The following is an 18,851-nucleotide window of genomic DNA, read 5'->3' on the forward strand; positions in this document are numbered from 1 at the left end:
CATCCTGTCTTAGATTGTCTGGGTGTGTTCCTGACAAACTTTTTCCTTCGATGAGGCATTGCAAAAACCTCTTAAGTGAGCTCCTTGACAATATTGCCTTCTCTTTAATCCAGCCCCTTTATTGCCTCCAAGGTAAACATCCTAAATGATCCATAGTCTATTTCCTGTATTTTCCTGTATTGACCCTGAGCAGATGGCTCAGAATATATAGGTTCTCTTGCCATTTAAGTCAGAATCCCTTTCCATGGCTAGTGCAGCTCTTTGAACTTGGCTGTAGACTGCTTTCCGTAACCTCTGCCCTACGGAGAAACCTGGCTATTACCTGAGCATGTAGTGCCTGTTCACATCTCTCTGTCCTTGGGTGCTGACTTCTCTGCCATGAGAGCCTCCCTGCCCCTTCTGTGTCTTACTGACACAGCCTTCACAACCCCCGTTAATGTTAAGTGTTCTGTAGCTCCTTCCCTTATTTTAGGAACAGGAACACAAGTGCTCCTCTGCGATCTCACATTACTTTGTACATACCTATGCACCTGCACGGTTCCCACAGAATTTTGACTGTCGTTTCTGTGTCGGAGCTGGTTGTAGAAGAATTCAGTGTCGTAAGACATTCAGTTACTCATTCCTCATTTACTCCCTAGTCGTAAGCACAGTCGCTATCCCTTGGTACCTGAAACTACTTAAATAAGTTAGGGAGAAAAAAAAGAAGAGGAAGAAGAAATGAGTGGTTGAATGGTAAACCTCTGGTCACCCCACAAGAAGTGACAATTTTCCTTCAAAAAAAAAAAAAGTCTATATTCCAGAAGTTGTATTTTTCTATTTTTGAGATGCCTGAAAAGGGATTGTCAGCATTTTAATTATTGAGAATATTTTTATTGAGATAGCCTGTAAAGAAGACAAATCATACTGTTCCATTTAGTGCCTCACTTATGACTTAAATGTAAATTGTATCAAAGAGGAAAAAATGTTTAATTTATATTTTCTCATATGTTTGAGACAAAATTGGTTAACCTACGCTCATGTTCACTGCTTAGGAGGTCTGCTTATTATGTGGTCCATTGTTTAGAATACAGCCCCAAGAACGAGGTCCTTAGGTGTGAGCCATAGATATGCCAAAAATGCTCTAGAATTATCTTAGTGACATCATCATACCCCTCCCTGCCTAAGTTCACTCTCTTGAGGTTTGCTTTAGTTTCCAGTCAGAATACCTTAATTCACATTTGTAAAGTGCTATTATCATGCTTAGATGAAAACTTCATGGATGTATACAATCTTGTTAAATAGTAGTTTACCAAATTTGAATTTCTTTGTGAGTGAACTATTTTTTAATATATACAATTTGCAGTAAATGGGTGGCAAGAAAGGTTTGCCTGGGAATTGATAGCATAGTGAAAAATGGAGAAGTAATGTTTTTCTGCCTTGTTTATTCAGGGAACACAATTATAAATTGTGCAGTGTAGAGTTTCTAATCTCTTAGGAACTTGTCCTCAGACTTGAAATACTCACTTGAGGTGACCCATGTGTATGTGTGTATAATATATGCAGAATAATACGACATTGCTTTTTCCGGAAACTTAGACAAGGACAAGAAACATGTATAAATGTGTATAAAAACACATTAGGCACTGTTATAAATAGACAATGAGGTCGGAATGGCAATTTAGACAAATCAATAAGAAAAAGGCACAATCATGATTTAAAATGTAGAAAAAATATGAACTGGCCGTCTACCAAATGAGGATATTCAAATGACTAAACACAAATGACAAAAGGGAGGAAGGGAAAATTCACTATTATTAGTGATGTGTATTGATGCAAATATGCCTTTTCCCCCAGTCAGTTTAGAAAACATTATAAAAAGAGAGAAAAAAAATCTCGTGTTGGTGATAGGTACTTCCCAAGCCCTGCCAACGAGCTATGAATTAGTACTCTTTTTTTTTTTTTCCTAAAGCATTTGGTAATATGAATCAAAGGGGTTTACAGAATTCACGTTCTTTGTTCCATAAATTCTACTTTGAGGAAATTACTTGAAGGATTAATTGATGTACGGAAATATTAATATACTTTGGTTCATAAGATTGTATTAGTGAAATTTGAACATCTTCTAATAAGGGATTAGTTACATAGTGGCATATTCATGCAATCAAATTCTGCGCAGCCAATAAAATGTGATAACACGGGAATATTGAATAGCCTGGAAAAATGTTTGCATCATAATTTTAAAGTGAGGAAAGCAGGTTAAAAAGCAGAAAGTATTGCACAGTACTCTCTCACTGTATATATCTCTTTTCATTTGGGACTTCATCAAAATCAAAAGCTTCTGGGCACCTGGGTGGCTCAGTGGGTTAAGCCGCTGCCTTCGGCTCAGGTCATGATCTCGGGGTCCTGAGATCGAGTCCCGCATCGGGCTCTCTGCTCAGCAGGGAGGCTGCTTCCCTCTATCTCCCTCTCTGCCTGCCTCTCTGTCTGCTTGTGATCTCTCTCTGTCAAATGGATAAATAAAATCTTAAAAAAAAAAAATCAAAAGCTTCTGCAAACAAAGGAAACAGTCAAAAAAACAAAGAGGCAACCCATGGAATGGGAGAAGATATTTGCAAATGACAGTACAGACAAAAGGTTGATATCCAGGATCTATAATGAACTCCTCAAACTCAACACACACAAAACAGGAAATCATATCAAAAAATAGGCAAAAGATATGAACAGACACTTCTCCAATCAAGACATACAAATGGCTGTCAGACACATGAAAAAATGTTCATCATCACAGGGAGATTTAAATTAAAACCACATTGAGATATCACCTTACACCAGTTAGAATGGCCAAAATTAACAAAACAGGAAACAACATGTGTTGGAGGGGATGTGGAGAAAGGGGAACCCTCTTACACTGTTGGTGGGAATGCAAGTTGATGCAGCCTCTTTGGAGAGCAGTGTGGAGATTCCTCAAGAAATTAAAAATAGAACTTCCCTATGACCTTGCTATTGCACTCCTGGGTATTTACCCCAAAGATACAGATGTAGTGAAAAGAAGGGCCATCTGTACCCCAATGTTTATAGCAGCAATGGCCACGGTCACCAAACTATGGAAAGAACCAAGATGCCCTTCAACAGACGAATGGATAAGGAAAATGTGGTCCATATACACGATGGAGTATTATGCCTCCATCAGAAAGGATGAATACCCAACTTTTGTAGCAACATGGACGGGACTGGAAGAGATTATGCTGAGTGAAATAAGTCAATCAGAGAGAGGCAATTATCATATGGTTTCACTTATTTGTGGAGCATTACAAATAGCATGGAGGACAAGGGGTGTTAGAGAGGAGAAGGAAGTTGGGGGAAATTGGAAGGGGAGGTGAATCATGAGAGACTATGGGCTCTGAAAAACAATGTGAGGGGTTTGAAGTGGCGGGGGGGTGGGAGGTCGGGGTACCAGGTGGTGGGTATTATAGAGGGCATGGATTGCATGGAGCACTGGGTGTGGTGTAAAAATAATGAATACTGTTATGCTGAAAATAAATAAATTAATATAAAAAATAAATCTCTTTTCACTCTCTCCCTCTCTCCTTTCCTCCCCTTTCCTCCCCTCCACAGAAACAAAGATTGGGAAAGCAAACATTAACACATGAGTGATAATTATCTCTGCCTAATGATGATTCAGAAATTTTCTTTATTTTTTTTTCCCTAAGCATGTTTTGGGGGCCTTTTCCAAAGTTTACTGGAATGAATACATGTTAATTCTTGCTCATATTTGAAGAGAAATACTAAACTTTAAAGCAAGATGAATAGTTAAGAAGCAAAATTATTGTACCATTGGCACATTCATATTTAGCAAAATCTAGAAACCTGAAGAGTAGCTTAAACACCTGGATTCCTGACACTAGGGGTGCCCTTTGTCTTCATTATGTTATTCTGAATTGAAGGAATTAGGTCCAGTACCAGGTGTTTGTCAATGGAGAAAGGACAAGGGTTGAGGCTCCCCCGTAGCAAGACTGAACTGCAGCCCGACAGCCCAAGTGGGGTCTTTGGAGGCAAAGACCAGGATTGGTGAGCATGCTAAAGAAGATCCGGCCATTCTCATAGGCTACTCCATGCAAGCCTGAGCTGAGAATGTCCAAGAACTGAGAAGTAGCGGGTCACTACTGTTTCACCAGTGAGGCCTCACTTCATGGTCCACATATTTGAGTAAGGTTTCTACAAAACCATAACTGTTGTTCTTTAAGATTGATCTTTTTATTTGGGAGGGGGGTGGAGCAGAGAGAGAGGAAGAATCTCAAGCAGACTCCCCACTGAATATGGAGCCCGATGTGGGGCTTTAACCCAGGACCCTGAGACCATGACCTAAGCCAAAATCAAGAGTCCAATACTTAACTGACTGCACCACTCAGGCGCCCCAAATTGGTTCTAAGAAAGGTTTTACTTTGGACATGTGTTCCTAATTTAATAAAATCCTTCATCAGGAGAATTATTTAAATTGAAGGTGGAAGAGAGGGTTCCATTAAACCAGCAGGAGCCTGTCTGATAGTAGAAAGACTGGGGACGGGATAAGAAGAATGATCTGACCTCAGAGAACTATTTCATGCTCAGTGGAGAGCTTAGCACACATCAGTAGTTCCAGAAAATGTTACTATATCATAATAACATGAATTAATTGAGATATACTTTCATGACCCTGGGGTTCAGAGAAAGGTCAATATTACTTAGTATATTCTGTTAGGGAAACTGTGGGTCTATTCGTGGTTTGAAGATTTTTTTTTTCTTTCATTTAATGTAATCACTATTTCTTATTTGTTTTGTTTGCTTTTAATTTTTCTAGTTACCTACATTTGTAATACTTTTTCTGAGGGTTTCTGATAAAGAAATGACTTCAGATAAAGAATGACTTCTTACTTACTGCCAAAACCACATATTTTTGAGTGTCAGGAATAATATTTATGATAATACAGGGCTATCTCAGACAAAATCTGACATATATTCACCCTATCTAGGGTTCATTTTAGAGAGAGCTAAACTATGACTTGTCATATGGTTAAAGCAGCTCCTAAATCAACATCAACCAGCTTTGTAAATGATTCTATCTTTATCAGTGGATTTGACTCATCATATATATGAATCTCAATCTAAAAATGCTTTTGTACAGTCACAAAATAGAATGGCAGTTTTATAATTGGATTGTATGGTAGCACCTTGATTAAGAATCAGTCTAATTGTTAAGGGTGCTAACTTCTGAGCACTTGTGACGACAAGACTCATAAATGATATCAGCTCAGATACATAAAAGATCATGTTGTTTGCAGAGGTGCAAATTTTTTTTCTTTTTGAAAGCTTTAAAAAAAAAAAAGATTTTATTTATTTGTGAGAGAGAGAGAGAGAGAGAGAGCAAGTGCTTGGGTGGATTGGGGGGCAGAGGGAGAGGGAGAAGGAGATTCCCCACTGACTAGGAAGCCTGACACTGGGCTCGATTCCAGGACCCTGAGATCCTGAACTGAGCTGAAGGCAGATGCTTAAGTAAGCCACCCAGGCAACCCCTGAACAGTTTTTTTTTTTTTTTTTGAAGAACTCTTTTGTTCCTTTTGAATTGGGGTGCTATGAAATACCACCAAGGTCAAGAGAGCTGATTTTGTGGTTATTTTCTTAAAGCATGGATTCCCTGTTGGTAGTAACTTGGAGCAGATGAGTGTTTTATAGGGTCGGCATAGTATCAGTAGGAATCGAGTTATGCAGCAGGATGCATTAAAAAAAAAAAAAAAACAAAAAAAAAAACAAAAAAAAAAAAACGTAAAATAAAAATTTCATATGGTTTTATATGGGCCTGCACCATGATAAAAATTGATATTTCTATATGTTTCTGGGATACATTTACCATACAACCATTCACCCTCAAACCCAAATTGCCTTTTGTTATTTTTGTTGGTCCAAGGTTACCTAAAAGTGAGTTGGGTTTTTGTTGTTGTTGTTGTTGTTTGTTTTGTTTTTTAAAGACCTAAGAGAACAGTAAGTATTCTGCTTTCAGTTGCTAGGTTATATTGTAATTGATACCAGTGCTTTTGCTGTGAACATAAAGATACAAGGACTATTTGCTCTTAAGAATCTCATTTTTTAAAAAGTATCACATCCTTAATTAAATGATGGGATTATAATACCTAGATATAGGCTCCCTTAATAAAGACTTAGTTATACACACTTTAATGGACATTAAACACATTTATCCTTCTGTAATTTAATCTAGGTATTTTATGCCCCCTAAAAATCCACAGCCTGGAATTTCTTGACCTTGGGTCTCTTGATGTCTCTGCGACTGACTAACAATAAAAATTATTTGGTCTTCAATAAATATTCACCTTGAATTGATATCAGTTTAGAAATACACAGCCCTCAGAAAGTTTAAGGTAGCTGAAACCCAATGAAAAATCTGACAGTTCAAGTCATGTGTATGTCAAATATGCTAGATCAGAAAACCTTGCTACTTATTCTGAATATAATAATAACAACAAACTTTTTATCATATTCTCCTGCTTTTAATTATAAGTAACAAATTGTACAGAAAATCACTGTCATCATGTATCTCCAAGATGGCTGCCACCAATTCTCGCCACCCTTTGTATGTGTGTATATTGTTCTTCCTCCCTTAAGAGGTAGAGTCTACTTTTCCCCTCCCTTTACACTTCGCTTAGAACTGGTGACTTGTTTATCCAATGGAATGTGGCAAAATCAATGTCCTGGGACCTCTGAAGCCAGGTCATAAGAAGCATTGCAGCTTCCACTTGAGTTTCTTGAACTATTTGAACCACTTTGAGTTTCTTGAACTATTTGCTCACACTTTGAGGAAGTCGGCCACCAATTACGAAATCCAAGAATCACAAAAATGCAATGCTTTGTGAGTTTCAAGCCGTATGGAGAGAATGCCCTTCTGTGTAGAAAGAGAGAGAGAGGCTAAGGCCAGATACATCAGTAAAGAAGCCATCTTGGAAGAAGAACCTCCAGTTCCAGCCCCATAGCTGACATCATATGGATTTGAAACTAACTACCCAGCTGAGCTCTTCCCGAATTCCTGACCCACAAAACCATGAGCAAAATAAATAGGTGTCTTAGACCTCTGTTCTGAGGTAGTTTGTTACACAGCAGTAAGTAAGTGGGACAGAAGTCCTTTTCTCTTTAATGTATTGTATCAGTTCTGCTGTTCCATGAGATACGTATTATGAGGTGGAATTAGTCCAAGATATAGAACTGCGAGAAAATGCAATCATGAAAAATGCAATCATGAAAAAAAATCATCTTCTTAAATAACCACACTACTATATCACATGCTCTCACCTGCTCTGACTGAAGGAAAGGAAGAAAGTATAGAGAAAAAGAAGCAGGTAATATCATTATACTCAGGGGCATGTCAATTAAGCATACTCACCCTTTTCTGCCTCTCAAAAACAACTTGAAATGATCAGTGACTGTCATTAAATAATTGAAGAACTAAGAAAAAAAATTTACATGAAACAGATCTCCTCATTAACAGGAGGGTCTTCTTCCTGAATGTTCCCCTTCAGCACCGTCTTCCTGGGAGCTTGGCAGTGGAGCTCAGAGGCGATTCTCACTTCACTAATCTGCAAAGCCTATAGGAGAGAAACCCCTGGTGGTCTCCACAGTCTTCTCAGGAAAGCTTTAATAGCCAAATGCATTAGCAAGGTCTCGTGTGGCTGAGACTTCATTAATCTCCCCCAATCTATCCTGGTATATTTGCCCATTCACCATGAAGCTTTAATATAAGTAAGTAAAACTAAAACACACTTGTCAGGATGATTGTACAAGGAAAGCAAGGACTGAAGAATGTGGGCACATTCTGTTCACTAACTTTTAGAATAGATTCATTCCTGGGGGCTCTTCTTTGCATTCTCTTGACTTTCAACTTGACATTTATTCAAACTCGAAAATCAAACGCACAACTCAGAGATTTAACCAAAAACAGTGTGTCCCTCACCTAAATCAATGTTAAAATATACCGATAGCGTCTCTTTCTTGCTCTCTCTTCCTCCCCATCCCTTCTCCTTTATCATTTCTGGTGGAATAAAGAGATTTCTTATCATTAAATGAACATCATTTCTTGTAAAGTTTCCCATGAGCAAAGAAGATGAATGTCTGCCTCTCCCAGCGTTGCTGCTCCTTCTGATAGCAGCTAACATTTTAGAATGATGTAACCTTTTGGCATTTATAGATCTTTGGGGATTTAAGAGAGAAGTTACTCTGGGACCTGTACCGCCCATGGAAGTGTGTTCTGATTGAGTTTGAGCGGAGGCTGTGGGTTAATGCTGGGATTTTTAAGGGAGCTCAGATAATCCTCAAGGTCTAATCAGTCTCCATAGTGGCTGCAAGAATAAAAACGTTTGTCAAATTTGTCCACCATTCTCTTCCTCTAAAATGCCATTTTTAAAAACCAGATGATACAGTGCTAAGCATTAATGAGTATACCATATTTCCTACTATCCCCTTAGTATGACCATCGTTTTTTCTCTGGCAAAGTGACTTTTTTTAGATGCCATTTAGTCATACGATGTTTCCTAGAAAACCAGTTACACTGGAATGATTCTTACTGGTTTTAGCATAAATTTCTTGGAGAAGTCTCTTGTGAGGAAATGTTTGTTTCCCTACCTGTACTATTACTAAGTCAGAGATTTTGCTCATTTCTGTTATATTTTTGTAACCTATACTTAGGATAAAGCTTAAAAACAGTCTTCTGGTGGTGCCTGGGTGGCTCAGTCAGTTAAGCATCTGCTTTTGGCTCAGGTCATGATCCCAGCGTTCTGGGATCAAGCCCCGCATTGGTCTCCTTGCTCGGAGGGAAGCCTGCTTCCTCCTCTGCCTCTCCCACTCCCTCTCTCTGTCAAATAAAAAAAAAAATAAAATAAAATCTTAAACAAAACAAAACAAACAAACAAAAAATTCTGAAGGACAGATGCTAAAAGGGTGAGGACGAGAAGGCCTGGGCCGTTGTGGAAAATCTGAGTCTGAAGCAGATCTGGGTATTTTGATTTCAAAGATTTAAATTTAAAGGCAAAATTTTTTTAAAGCCAAAAAATTATTTTTATTTCTTTAGGAGTATCTTACCAGTCATTTTGTTATGGAGAGTCTCCATTACCTAGTTCTTAATTCCTTACTGCCAGCCTGTTTTTCCCATCTATATTTTTCTTTTTTTTTTTTTTAAAGATTTTATTTATTTATTTGACAGAGAGAGATCACAAGCAGTCAGAGAGAGGAGGAAGCAGGCTCCCTGCTGAGCAGAGAGCCTGATGTGGGACTCGATCCCAGGACCCTGAGATCATGACCTGAGCCGAGGGCAGTGGCCCAACCCACTGAGCCACCCAGGTGCCCCCCATCTATATTTTTATGATGTATTTGCAATACAGTCTTTCTCTCTCTTACCCTTTCTCTCCCCATCCCTTTCTCCCCTTCCTCTGTCTTGAACTCAACTATCACATTTTTGTAAAACATGTAGTACTAAATGTGCTATTTCTTTGTGATTAATAATAATATTAATATAACACCTAGCATTGCTTTCACACAGATGATCTTTTGTAATCTATGCATAAACCCTTACAGCGTATGCCACAGATGATAGCTTTAGCACCCACTAGCTGTGTGACCTTGAGCTAATCACCTCATTTCTCTAAGCCTCATTTCCTCATCTGCCAAATATGAAGTATGTTTAAGCAGTTTAATGAAGTAATATTTTAATGGTTTAGTAGAGTGTTTGGTACAGAACACATGCTCAGTAAATGTGAACTTTTTTTTTTAAAGATTTTATTTATTTATTTGACAGACATCACAAGTCGGCAGAGAGGCAGGCAGAGAAAGAGAGGGGCAGGCAGGCTCCCCCCTGAGCAGAAAGCCCAATGCGGGGCTCGATCCCAGGACGCTGGGATCATGACCTGAGCCGAAGGCAGAGGCTTTAACCCACTGAGTCACCCAGGTGCCCCTAAAAGTAAACTTTTTTATAGGATCACTACTGTCAACAAGAAAATCTGCTCATGAAAAGATTCAGTGAACTATTAGCTCTTCAAAGTGGCATAACTGATATATAGCGGAGGTGAAACTCAAATCTGTCTTTGGAGTCAGACCCCGTGTTATTTCCTGTGATTATAGTATATAGTTATAGTTTGTTTTTCCTTCTTCTCCTGACACGAATGACCCTCAGTAAACACGTACTCTTTGTCTTTTTTGAAGAAGTACACACATTCATAGCAACGTTCACTATGGTCAGGTTTAGGATTTGGTCATGGCTCTTCTTGTGGGAAAATAGGTCTGTAGTTTAAGATACCCATGCTTAGCCCTACAGATCAACCCTCCCATATCCATATCCAATCCATATCCATATCCATATCCATAGCCGTATCCATATCCATATCCAACCCTCCCGTATCTGCCTTTCTACATTTCCTTTATGAGAGGGGTCGGTTTCATCCACAGTAATGGAAGCAAGGACTTACTGTGAAATGATAGCTTTTAGTTTGAGATTCTCTAAGTTGACACAAAGGAGAGGGTTATATAAGTTCAGTAGTTCCAAGAGAAATAAGAAACTTTGTTTTTGTGGGCTGGGGAGCAGGGAGAGAGGATCTTAAGCAGGCTCCATGCTCAAATTCTCAGTCCTACAACCCTGAGAACATGACCTGAGCCCAAACCAAGAGTTGGATGCTTAACTGACTGAACCACACAGGCATCCTAAGAAATCTTTTTAAAGCTTGCTTTCTTGAATTGTCTTCCAAGGAATGTGACCCATACACTCTCATTCCTGGTGAACCTCACTCTTTTTCTCTGTACTCGAAAGGGTTGGGCAAAAGGAGTATAGCTTGCTGTTATATAATAATTAATAGGTAGAGTTTTCTGACAGGGCTAGTAAGAGACATGTGAGAAACTGAAATTGTAATATATACTTAATGAAAATTCTTTTTCTCCCCTAAAAAGTCAAAGCCTTTGTGTCTGTATTTAAAAAAAAAAAATTGGGGCACCTGGTTGGCTCAGTGGGTTAAAGCCTCTGCCTTCTGCTCAGGTCATGATCCCAGGGTTCTGGGATCGAGCCCCACATCGGGCTCTCTGCTCAGCAGGGAGCCTGCATCCTCCTCTTTCTCTGCCTGCCTCTCTGCCTACTTGTGATCTGTCAAATAAATAAATAAAATATTTTAAAAAATAAAATAAAAATAAAAGTAAAACAAGAAACGAACAGTTTAAAAGTAAGCTCACACAATGAACTCTTTAGAATACAATGCCAGAGTTTCCCTGCAATTCCATTGAATCAGCTTTCAGGTTCAGAGTAGATGGTCTGTTGTCCAAACATTCTTGTGGTCTCTTGGTATCGAATGACCCAATTTTGTGTTAATGAACATGGATTGTGCATTAGATGAGCTTCACTGAGCTTGTGGGGGGAGGACGGGCGTGGGATTTAGGACACAGGATTGCACACTGAGTCCGCCTTTCTACAGATTCCATCAGTGTATACTTATCTGAACTTTTTTTTTCCTATTTAATCATGTCCCTGTTCTTTTCTTGTTATTGTTTGTACTCCAGTGATTTTCTTTTCATAGGTCATTCTAGGGTCCTGTAGAGCTTCCCCCAATACCGTCATCCAAACAGTAGCCAACTGATGATCCCTTATTGCTCTTACCCTCTGCCCCTCTGCAAAGGGTAAATGCTCAGCTCACATTGGGAATAAACAGCTTTTCCACCTACATTGATCAGCAAATTATTTACTTGCTCTGATTCAGTTTCACTTCATTTGTTTTTAATATCAAAGCCAGAGGTTTGCAAATAGCCTCTTAGAGTGTTTATATATAGATTCTGGTTTAAATCCAGTGGTTAGATAACTGGAGTGCACAGTTGCTACTACTGCTATTTTTCTTTGCCATCATCATCATCATCATGGAAAGTATTTGTTATGCACCTGGGATACAGGTATCTGGATCTGAGTTAAGCCTTAAGCAAAGCAAGTGATATCCCGAGTATATTACCTCTTTGTGATTATAGTCCTGTAGTCCATGAATGACAAGGGATAGACAAATGAGCAAACAAGTAATGAGCACATAAATACTCCGTGATTTTAGACCAAAGGAATGGTAGGAAGAGGTATGTTCCTGGAGGTAGTGAAGCTGCCCCTTATTAACTCCCACCATGTCTAAAGAGGTAAATGGCAGAATTCCAAGAACAACACATATAGGAAAAGAATCTGGAAAACTAAATAGTAGTGTTATTCCTTAGGGAGGGGTGTCCTCAGTAGGCACCTGGAAAGATCAGAAAGAAGGCTGCCGGGCAGCCTTTTGTAGAATGACATCATGTAGCCATATGTTGACTCTGGAGCAAGTCAAAGAGTAAAGATGCATTTAATTTCTGATGACACTGGGTTGTCAGAACGACTAATACCAAAAAAAGGGAGAAGTGACATTTTAAATCTATAAATTGCATTTCATGTTCATTTGTCACCTCTAGGAAAAGCAAATAAAGTTTCTTCCTTCTTCCAAAGTGGATGATGAATGATTGCTTAGGGTTGGGTGGCTGGAGCCTGTGTCGCCATTATTGACTTTCTATGGAAAACAATTCATCTACGGATGCAGTCAGTGCAATGTCTGCACACCCTGCAAGGCGTGAGTAAACTGCTTCTAATCACTCAAGGGCTGATCTGAACAGAGAATAATTACTTTCCCGTTAAAGACACACTCCTCCCCTTGTCTCAACTCTCCTGGCCTCCAAGTACAACAGCGGGGATTTGTTCCAGAAGACTCAGACTCAGTGTCACAGGGATTCATGGACTGCTTTCAGCCAAAGTGAGGTATGAAGACAACTCACTCATTCACGGATTTGTTCATTCATTTGTTATTTACAAAGGTTGATGGACCTACTGTGGACCAAGCTTTATGCCAGGCAAAGACCCTTCTTCTTAGAGAGCTCACTTGAGGAATTGTGCAGAGTTTAGATTCGTGCCTTTTACAACATCGCCCTAAAATTCTCTCCTTTTCGGGTGCCTGGGTGGCTCAGTCGTTAAGCATCTGCCTTGGGTTCAGGTCATGAGCCCAGGGTCCTGGAATTGAACCCCTCATTGGGCTTGGCAGGAAGCCGCTTCTTCTTTTCCCACTCGCCCTGCTTGTGTTCTCTCTCTCTGCCAATTAAATAAATACAATCTTAAAAAAAAAAAAAATCTCTCCTTCTGATCATATCCTAGAATGCAAAGGACTAAACACAAAAAGCAGAAGGGGACAGAGAGCCAAGGTATCATTGAAAAATGATACCTTGTATCATTGAACATGTCTAAGAAATGTAATCTGTTATTTTTTGAGGAGTATTCACTAATTTGTAGGTACAATTTTGATAATATTTCCCAGGAATACCTTCTTGAGAATACAGGACTTTATAAAAGACATCATGTATGTCTAAAGATTGGATCACATTTATTTTTACATTATTTGTTTTTCGGAGGTTAAACATTTTCTATTTAGATCTTGCTTATGGAGGTACCTGGGAATCTCATTCATTAGGTGTCTGCTCAGGTCATGATCCCAAGGTCCTGAAATCAAGCCTCATATCGGGCTCCCTGCTCAGTGGGGAGACTGCTTCTCCCTCTCCAGCTCCCCTTGCTTGTGTTCCCTCTCTCACTATTTCTCCCTGTCTTAAATAAATACAATCTTTAGAAAAAGATTGTTAACTTATTTACTTTTAATAGTCTTCAGAAGGACACAAAAACCTAATTTATTTAGGAATACGTTACTAAAAAATTTGATTTAAAGACTGAAATAATAAAATCCCATTTATTCACTTAATAATTTAAGTACTTTTTGCCATTCAACCACTGCACTGATTGTAACCCAATTTTGTTGAAGGCTACGATTAAGTAATTGAAATGCATTGTACCCAATGGTACATACTTATGTGTGTATATGCATTTGTGTGTTTATGGTTCAGTTGGAAATGAATGGGGGTCATAACACTGAATGGAAAGAAAAAATACATCCATGATATTATATAGAGATGTGAATAAAGAAGTAGAGGGATACACACACTTGGTTTGACTTGTTGAAGGAAGAGGGTCATGGGCAATTTATTTTTCCTTTATTTTGAATTCTGCTGGCAGTCTTACAAAGTTTGTGCAATAAAAAATGGCTAAATAAAAATGGATCCAGATTGACCTGTTTGTTTTGTGCGGATTTGAGCCGAGATTGGAGAGAGGAACCACTGGAAGGTTTGTGTAATTCAGAGCCATCTATAAATCTGACAGGGGGACTTTCCTGACAGCTTCCATCATTTCCAGAATGTCAGACGTTCAGAGAGAGGGTTTCAGGTGAGAGAGGAGAGGTGAGATTTTGGTCTGCCTATTTTCAGCACTCAGAATAAAAATGAAGGGAGCTCTGGATTTTGTTTATTCAATATTACGTATCCATATGTGTGAAAATATTTGTGTTATTCTGCCTTCCCTTACCTAGTATTATCTGGAAGCAGAAGATCTCATATAGTCTGCTGACTTAGAGCACAGAAGAGTATCAAAAATATTGTAGACGACACATGAAAACCAGCCTGATTGGAGGCTATTCGGCGGGCCTACTGTTTTTATTTTGATGAAATAGTCTGCCAGGAGAAGCAGGTGGTGAAAGCTGTGCTCGTGGGTAGAAAGGAAAACATACTTTGGTTAACAGGGAACTAGAAAAATCAGGGAGGGGGAAGAAAACCGCCTTGCCTGAGAAGGATGCTCTATAAAATCGAACCACTTCATATTATTGTGGAAATGACTTTCTTGCCATAGTGCCCCAAGGTTGTTCTATATTATTGCTAATGGTGGCTGGAGACACAAACCCATGTGATCACTTGATGACTTATTTGTTATTTAGAAAATGACAGCTTTCAGATGCCAATAAATGTGAAATCACCTGAAAATATTCTTGGGAATTTAGGAGCCATCCGAATGTCCTTGCTGAATGCACCTGCTAGATTTTAATGAAGGGACGTGAGCGTGTTCTCCGTACATGTTCCGGTGGTCCTGTCTCAGCCGTCTGATGAGCAGACACTGTCTGTTCAGTGGAGAGACGGAGACACCTACATAACTTTGTCACAATTTTTGGTTGGTAGACAGTGGCCTCGCTGGAACATGGAGTGAGGCAATTCGTCTCCAGTTCCATGTGTGCTTTTCGTCTCATCCGGAGGGCGCCTGACAGCCAGGATCGCACTCGCTCCACCACGTCCCTCTCTCTTCACGAACGGGCAGGTGGAAGGAACGGCGAGGAGCCTCGAATCCATCCTGGGTTACAGAAACACAGTTCAGTCCGCGCGTCTGCCGTGCGCTCTTTTGTGCCATTTGCGCTGACGGGACACCGCTCTCCACGCTGCCACGATCTGCTCTTGAGGTTTCAGTACGATGGCCTCCCAAGGCCGGAGAAAGCTCTGTGTGTTTGTCTGGCATGTGGATCTTTTCTGACATGGCTCTAGTATTTTTTTTCTTCCCTTCCCTTCTCCTCTTTTCCTGGAGCTGCCGCATCCTTAGCCGGGAAGCTTTACACCCTGGGCTGCAGTGATTTCTCTTCCTGCGGCCACACATGAAGCACATCTTTCATGCTTCTCCGAACCAAGCTCAGAAAGTGCCAATTAATAAGTCGCCGGGGAAGAAGTCTGTGGGTAGCATTAAGGCCTCCTGTCTGGAGGTATTGGGTGCGCACTCCGACTGACGGAAAGCAGACCTGTGAGAGTCGGGAATGAGGTACTTTATCACATAAAATGAGAGAATAGAAAGCGGTGTTCAGGGCGGCTTCTCCATTGTGGTCCTGTTGTGGATGGTCCCCACCGCTCTGGCCGTGGTCAGCCGTCCTAACAAGAAAGTACAGAGCAGGAGTGCCAGGGTGGCTCAGTGGGTTAAAGCCTCTGCCTTCAGCTCAGGTCATGATCCCAGGGTCCTGGGATTGAGCCCCGCATTGGGTTCTCTGCTCAGTAGGGAGCCTGCTTCCTCCTCTCTCTCAGCCTGCCTCTCTGCCTACTTGTGGTCTCTGTCTGTCAAATAAATAAATAAAATCTTAAAAAAAAAAAAAAAGAAGGAAAGAAAGAAAGAAAGAAAGAAAGAAAGAAAGAAAGAAGGAAAGAAAGAACGAACGAACAGAGCAGGGGCGCCTGGGTGGCTCAGTGGGTTAAGCCTTTGCCTTCAGCTCAGGTCATGATCTCAGGATCCTGGGATCGAGCCCCTCATCGGGCTCTCTGCTCAGCAGGGAACCTGCTTCCCTCTCTCTCTCTGCCTGCTTCTCTGCCTATTTCTGATCTCTCTCTCTGTCAAATAAGTAAATAAAATCTTAAAAAAAAAAAGAAAAAAGAAAAGGAAGTACCAAGCATCTGAAGCTGTGAACGTGTCCACATGTGAAGCAAATTATTTGGTCGGTAGACTGAAGACCAAGCAGGACGTCCAACTTCTCTTTCCACGGTGCTTCCATCCATGCCTGCTCAGACTGCTCTGCGTCTTTCTACTTCCATGCAACGACTCCGAAAACTCTTCATTTATTTACTTACTCATTTGGAAAATATTTATGGAGTCTATAAAATATGCCAGGTATTACTCTAGCTTTTGGGACTATACCTGTGGGGCAGAAAAAGAGAAATATCCAATACCCCTATTCTCATGGAGTTAACGTACTAGTAGGGATTATGTAGATGATAAGCAAAATAAAAAAAAGGAAATTATGAGATAGGTTAAAAGGTGACAGAGTTGACCTCATACAATTTCCAGAGAAGGCTTTAGAACACCCAGCCTTTGAGTCAAGGCTCAGGAAATCAGACAAAAGGTAGGATGACATACAGGGCTAGTGTTGATGGGAACAAGAGGGCTTATGGTAAGAGAGAAAAACAGTGGAGCCCACGCTATGTTTCTTTCCACCTTAATCACAACAGACTATGACAAGTCTTGCTATTTTATCTCCCCAAATGGAAAGTAGACACGGCACAATAGGAAAGAGGGCCAAGGTTAGAGGAAGAGTGGGACATACTTTAGATCAAGGAAATAACCGTGGGGGGGGGGGGGGGCAACAACAAGGAACCCTGTAAAACAAACTAATGCACCCCTCTGTGTCTTCTTCCTTCCTTACACCTTGTCTGCCTCTTTGAGGTTTTGTTGTTGTTGTTTTGTTTTGTTTTGTTTTTGTTTTTGTTTTTTTTATCGTATCATGGCATTGGCCCAGGAGAACAAACCCGCAGAGCCAAGGTCCTTGTTTGACCAAATGTTCTTTGTTCTTTTTTACTCTCTTTCCAAAATTTTAACTTGTTGTTAAGTTTTGTAAATGTGTAAGCTTAACTTTTTGTTGTCTTCTCTCCCCCCCAATGCCTGGCTGCAGATTATGTTACTCACAGACCCGGAGATCGAGAGCAGCTTACTCATCAGCTCCGATGAGGGGGCCACCTATCAAAAGTACCGGCTCAACTTCTACATCCAAAGCTTGCTTTTCCACCCCAAGCAGGAAGACTGGATTCTGGCATACAGCCAAGACCAGAAGGTGAGTGCGATTACCTTGTTGGAGACAACAGCGCACAGTTTTCCAGGGAACAGGCCGCTAGCTAATTGTCTCTGCATTTCTTCTCGGTGGTGGCTTTGGTTTGGGGCAGTACCTGAACTCTGAGCCAGGGGGTCAGGGGCAGCAAGGTGGATTTCAGGGTGCTCACTTGAGCTGTGTCTACATCTGAAACAGCATGTAAGGCAAAAGCCTGAAACTCAGGAAGACATGGGGAAGCTGTTCTTAGCTGTGGCGGGCAGTAGCTTAAAAATGTGGTGGGCAGTGAGGAGCTCCCAACCCCTTTGGAATCTGAGACTGTTTTGTGCATGTGGAGATATGACTGTTTTTCTAGGTAAAGGGCCCATAGCTTTTCTCTAAGCCTTGTAGGGAAGGACAACCCTGAAAAGGCAAAGAGCACTAACTAGGGATTTGCCAAAACAGTGAGAGAAATGGCCAGAGAAGCAATAATAATGTCCATACATAATATTATTCAGAGTCAAGTAATGTCAGGATTTGTCTGCTTTTGGTGATTGCATTGAAGGAGAAGTCTACTTTGTAAGAAAGCGCTGAATGAGGTTGTGCATGGGTGCGTGCGTGTGTGTGTGTGTATGAGATATGTTTATGTGTCTTATGGGATACATACTATAAAATAAATTACATACTCTATAATATAGATACACTATAAAACACCTTTAGCTCCTGTTTTTAGAAAAACTTAACATTTTCAGATAGAATATAAGGCTAACAACAGCAAATATAATTAAATAGAAGTTTCACAGGCAAATAACAGACTCTAGCTATAAAAGCCAACCAGAAAATAGGTGCAAAAGTGGAATGCTCTTTGTGAACTGTGATTCAGCGACGCTATCTTGCAGATTATTTTTATAGGAATCTTGTGCTAGAAATTACATATATTTAAAGAAATACTGGATTTCTATGAGTGAGGAGGGTGCTCAAGGGTTTTTGTTTTGTTTTATTTTTTTTGTTTTGTTTTCGTTTTTTTCTTTTCTGTTGGGAAGATGTAGATGTGAGGGGAGGGGAATGGTGGAAGTAACTTTCCAAGGTCTCTACTGGCATGGGCATTTTGGAGGAAGCAAATTAAAATTCTCAGGATTGGAATTTTATTCATGCTGCCTTTACTGAAAAAAAAAAAAATGCACATTGAGCCTAAAAATAGAAAAGATTTACAATTAGTTAAAAAAAAAAAACAAAACACTAAGCAGCTTGCCTACCCTTTTACAGAATGTACAATTCCATTCCTGGAGTCAGGCCACCATGCATCTGGTCCAAGATGGTGCAGTTACCAGAGGCAAGGCTGAGCGGCTGAGAACAGAGAGAGTAGTAGTCATTTAATCCACCGGGCTATTG

At 40.2% G+C, this 18,851-nt stretch overlaps 1 protein-coding gene across 5 annotated transcripts in view; it reads left to right on the top strand.

The window, feature by feature from the left end:
* SORCS1 (sortilin related VPS10 domain containing receptor 1) overlaps window positions 1-18,851 on the top strand; it is a 512,629-nt gene that overhangs the window by 315,643 nt on the left and 178,135 nt on the right. For all 5 annotated transcript variants that reach the window (XM_059173260.1, XM_059173256.1, XM_059173258.1 and 2 more), the window contains exon 4: window positions 17,328-17,486. In XM_059173260.1, coding sequence (XP_059029243.1) covers window positions 17,328-17,486 — 159 coding nt within the window. The remainder of the gene's footprint in view (window positions 1-17,327; window positions 17,487-18,851) is intronic.

This window comes from Mustela lutreola, chromosome 4 (assembly GCF_030435805.1).
Source record: "Mustela lutreola isolate mMusLut2 chromosome 4, mMusLut2.pri, whole genome shotgun sequence".
Classification (NCBI taxonomy): domain Eukaryota; kingdom Metazoa; phylum Chordata; class Mammalia; order Carnivora; family Mustelidae; genus Mustela; species Mustela lutreola.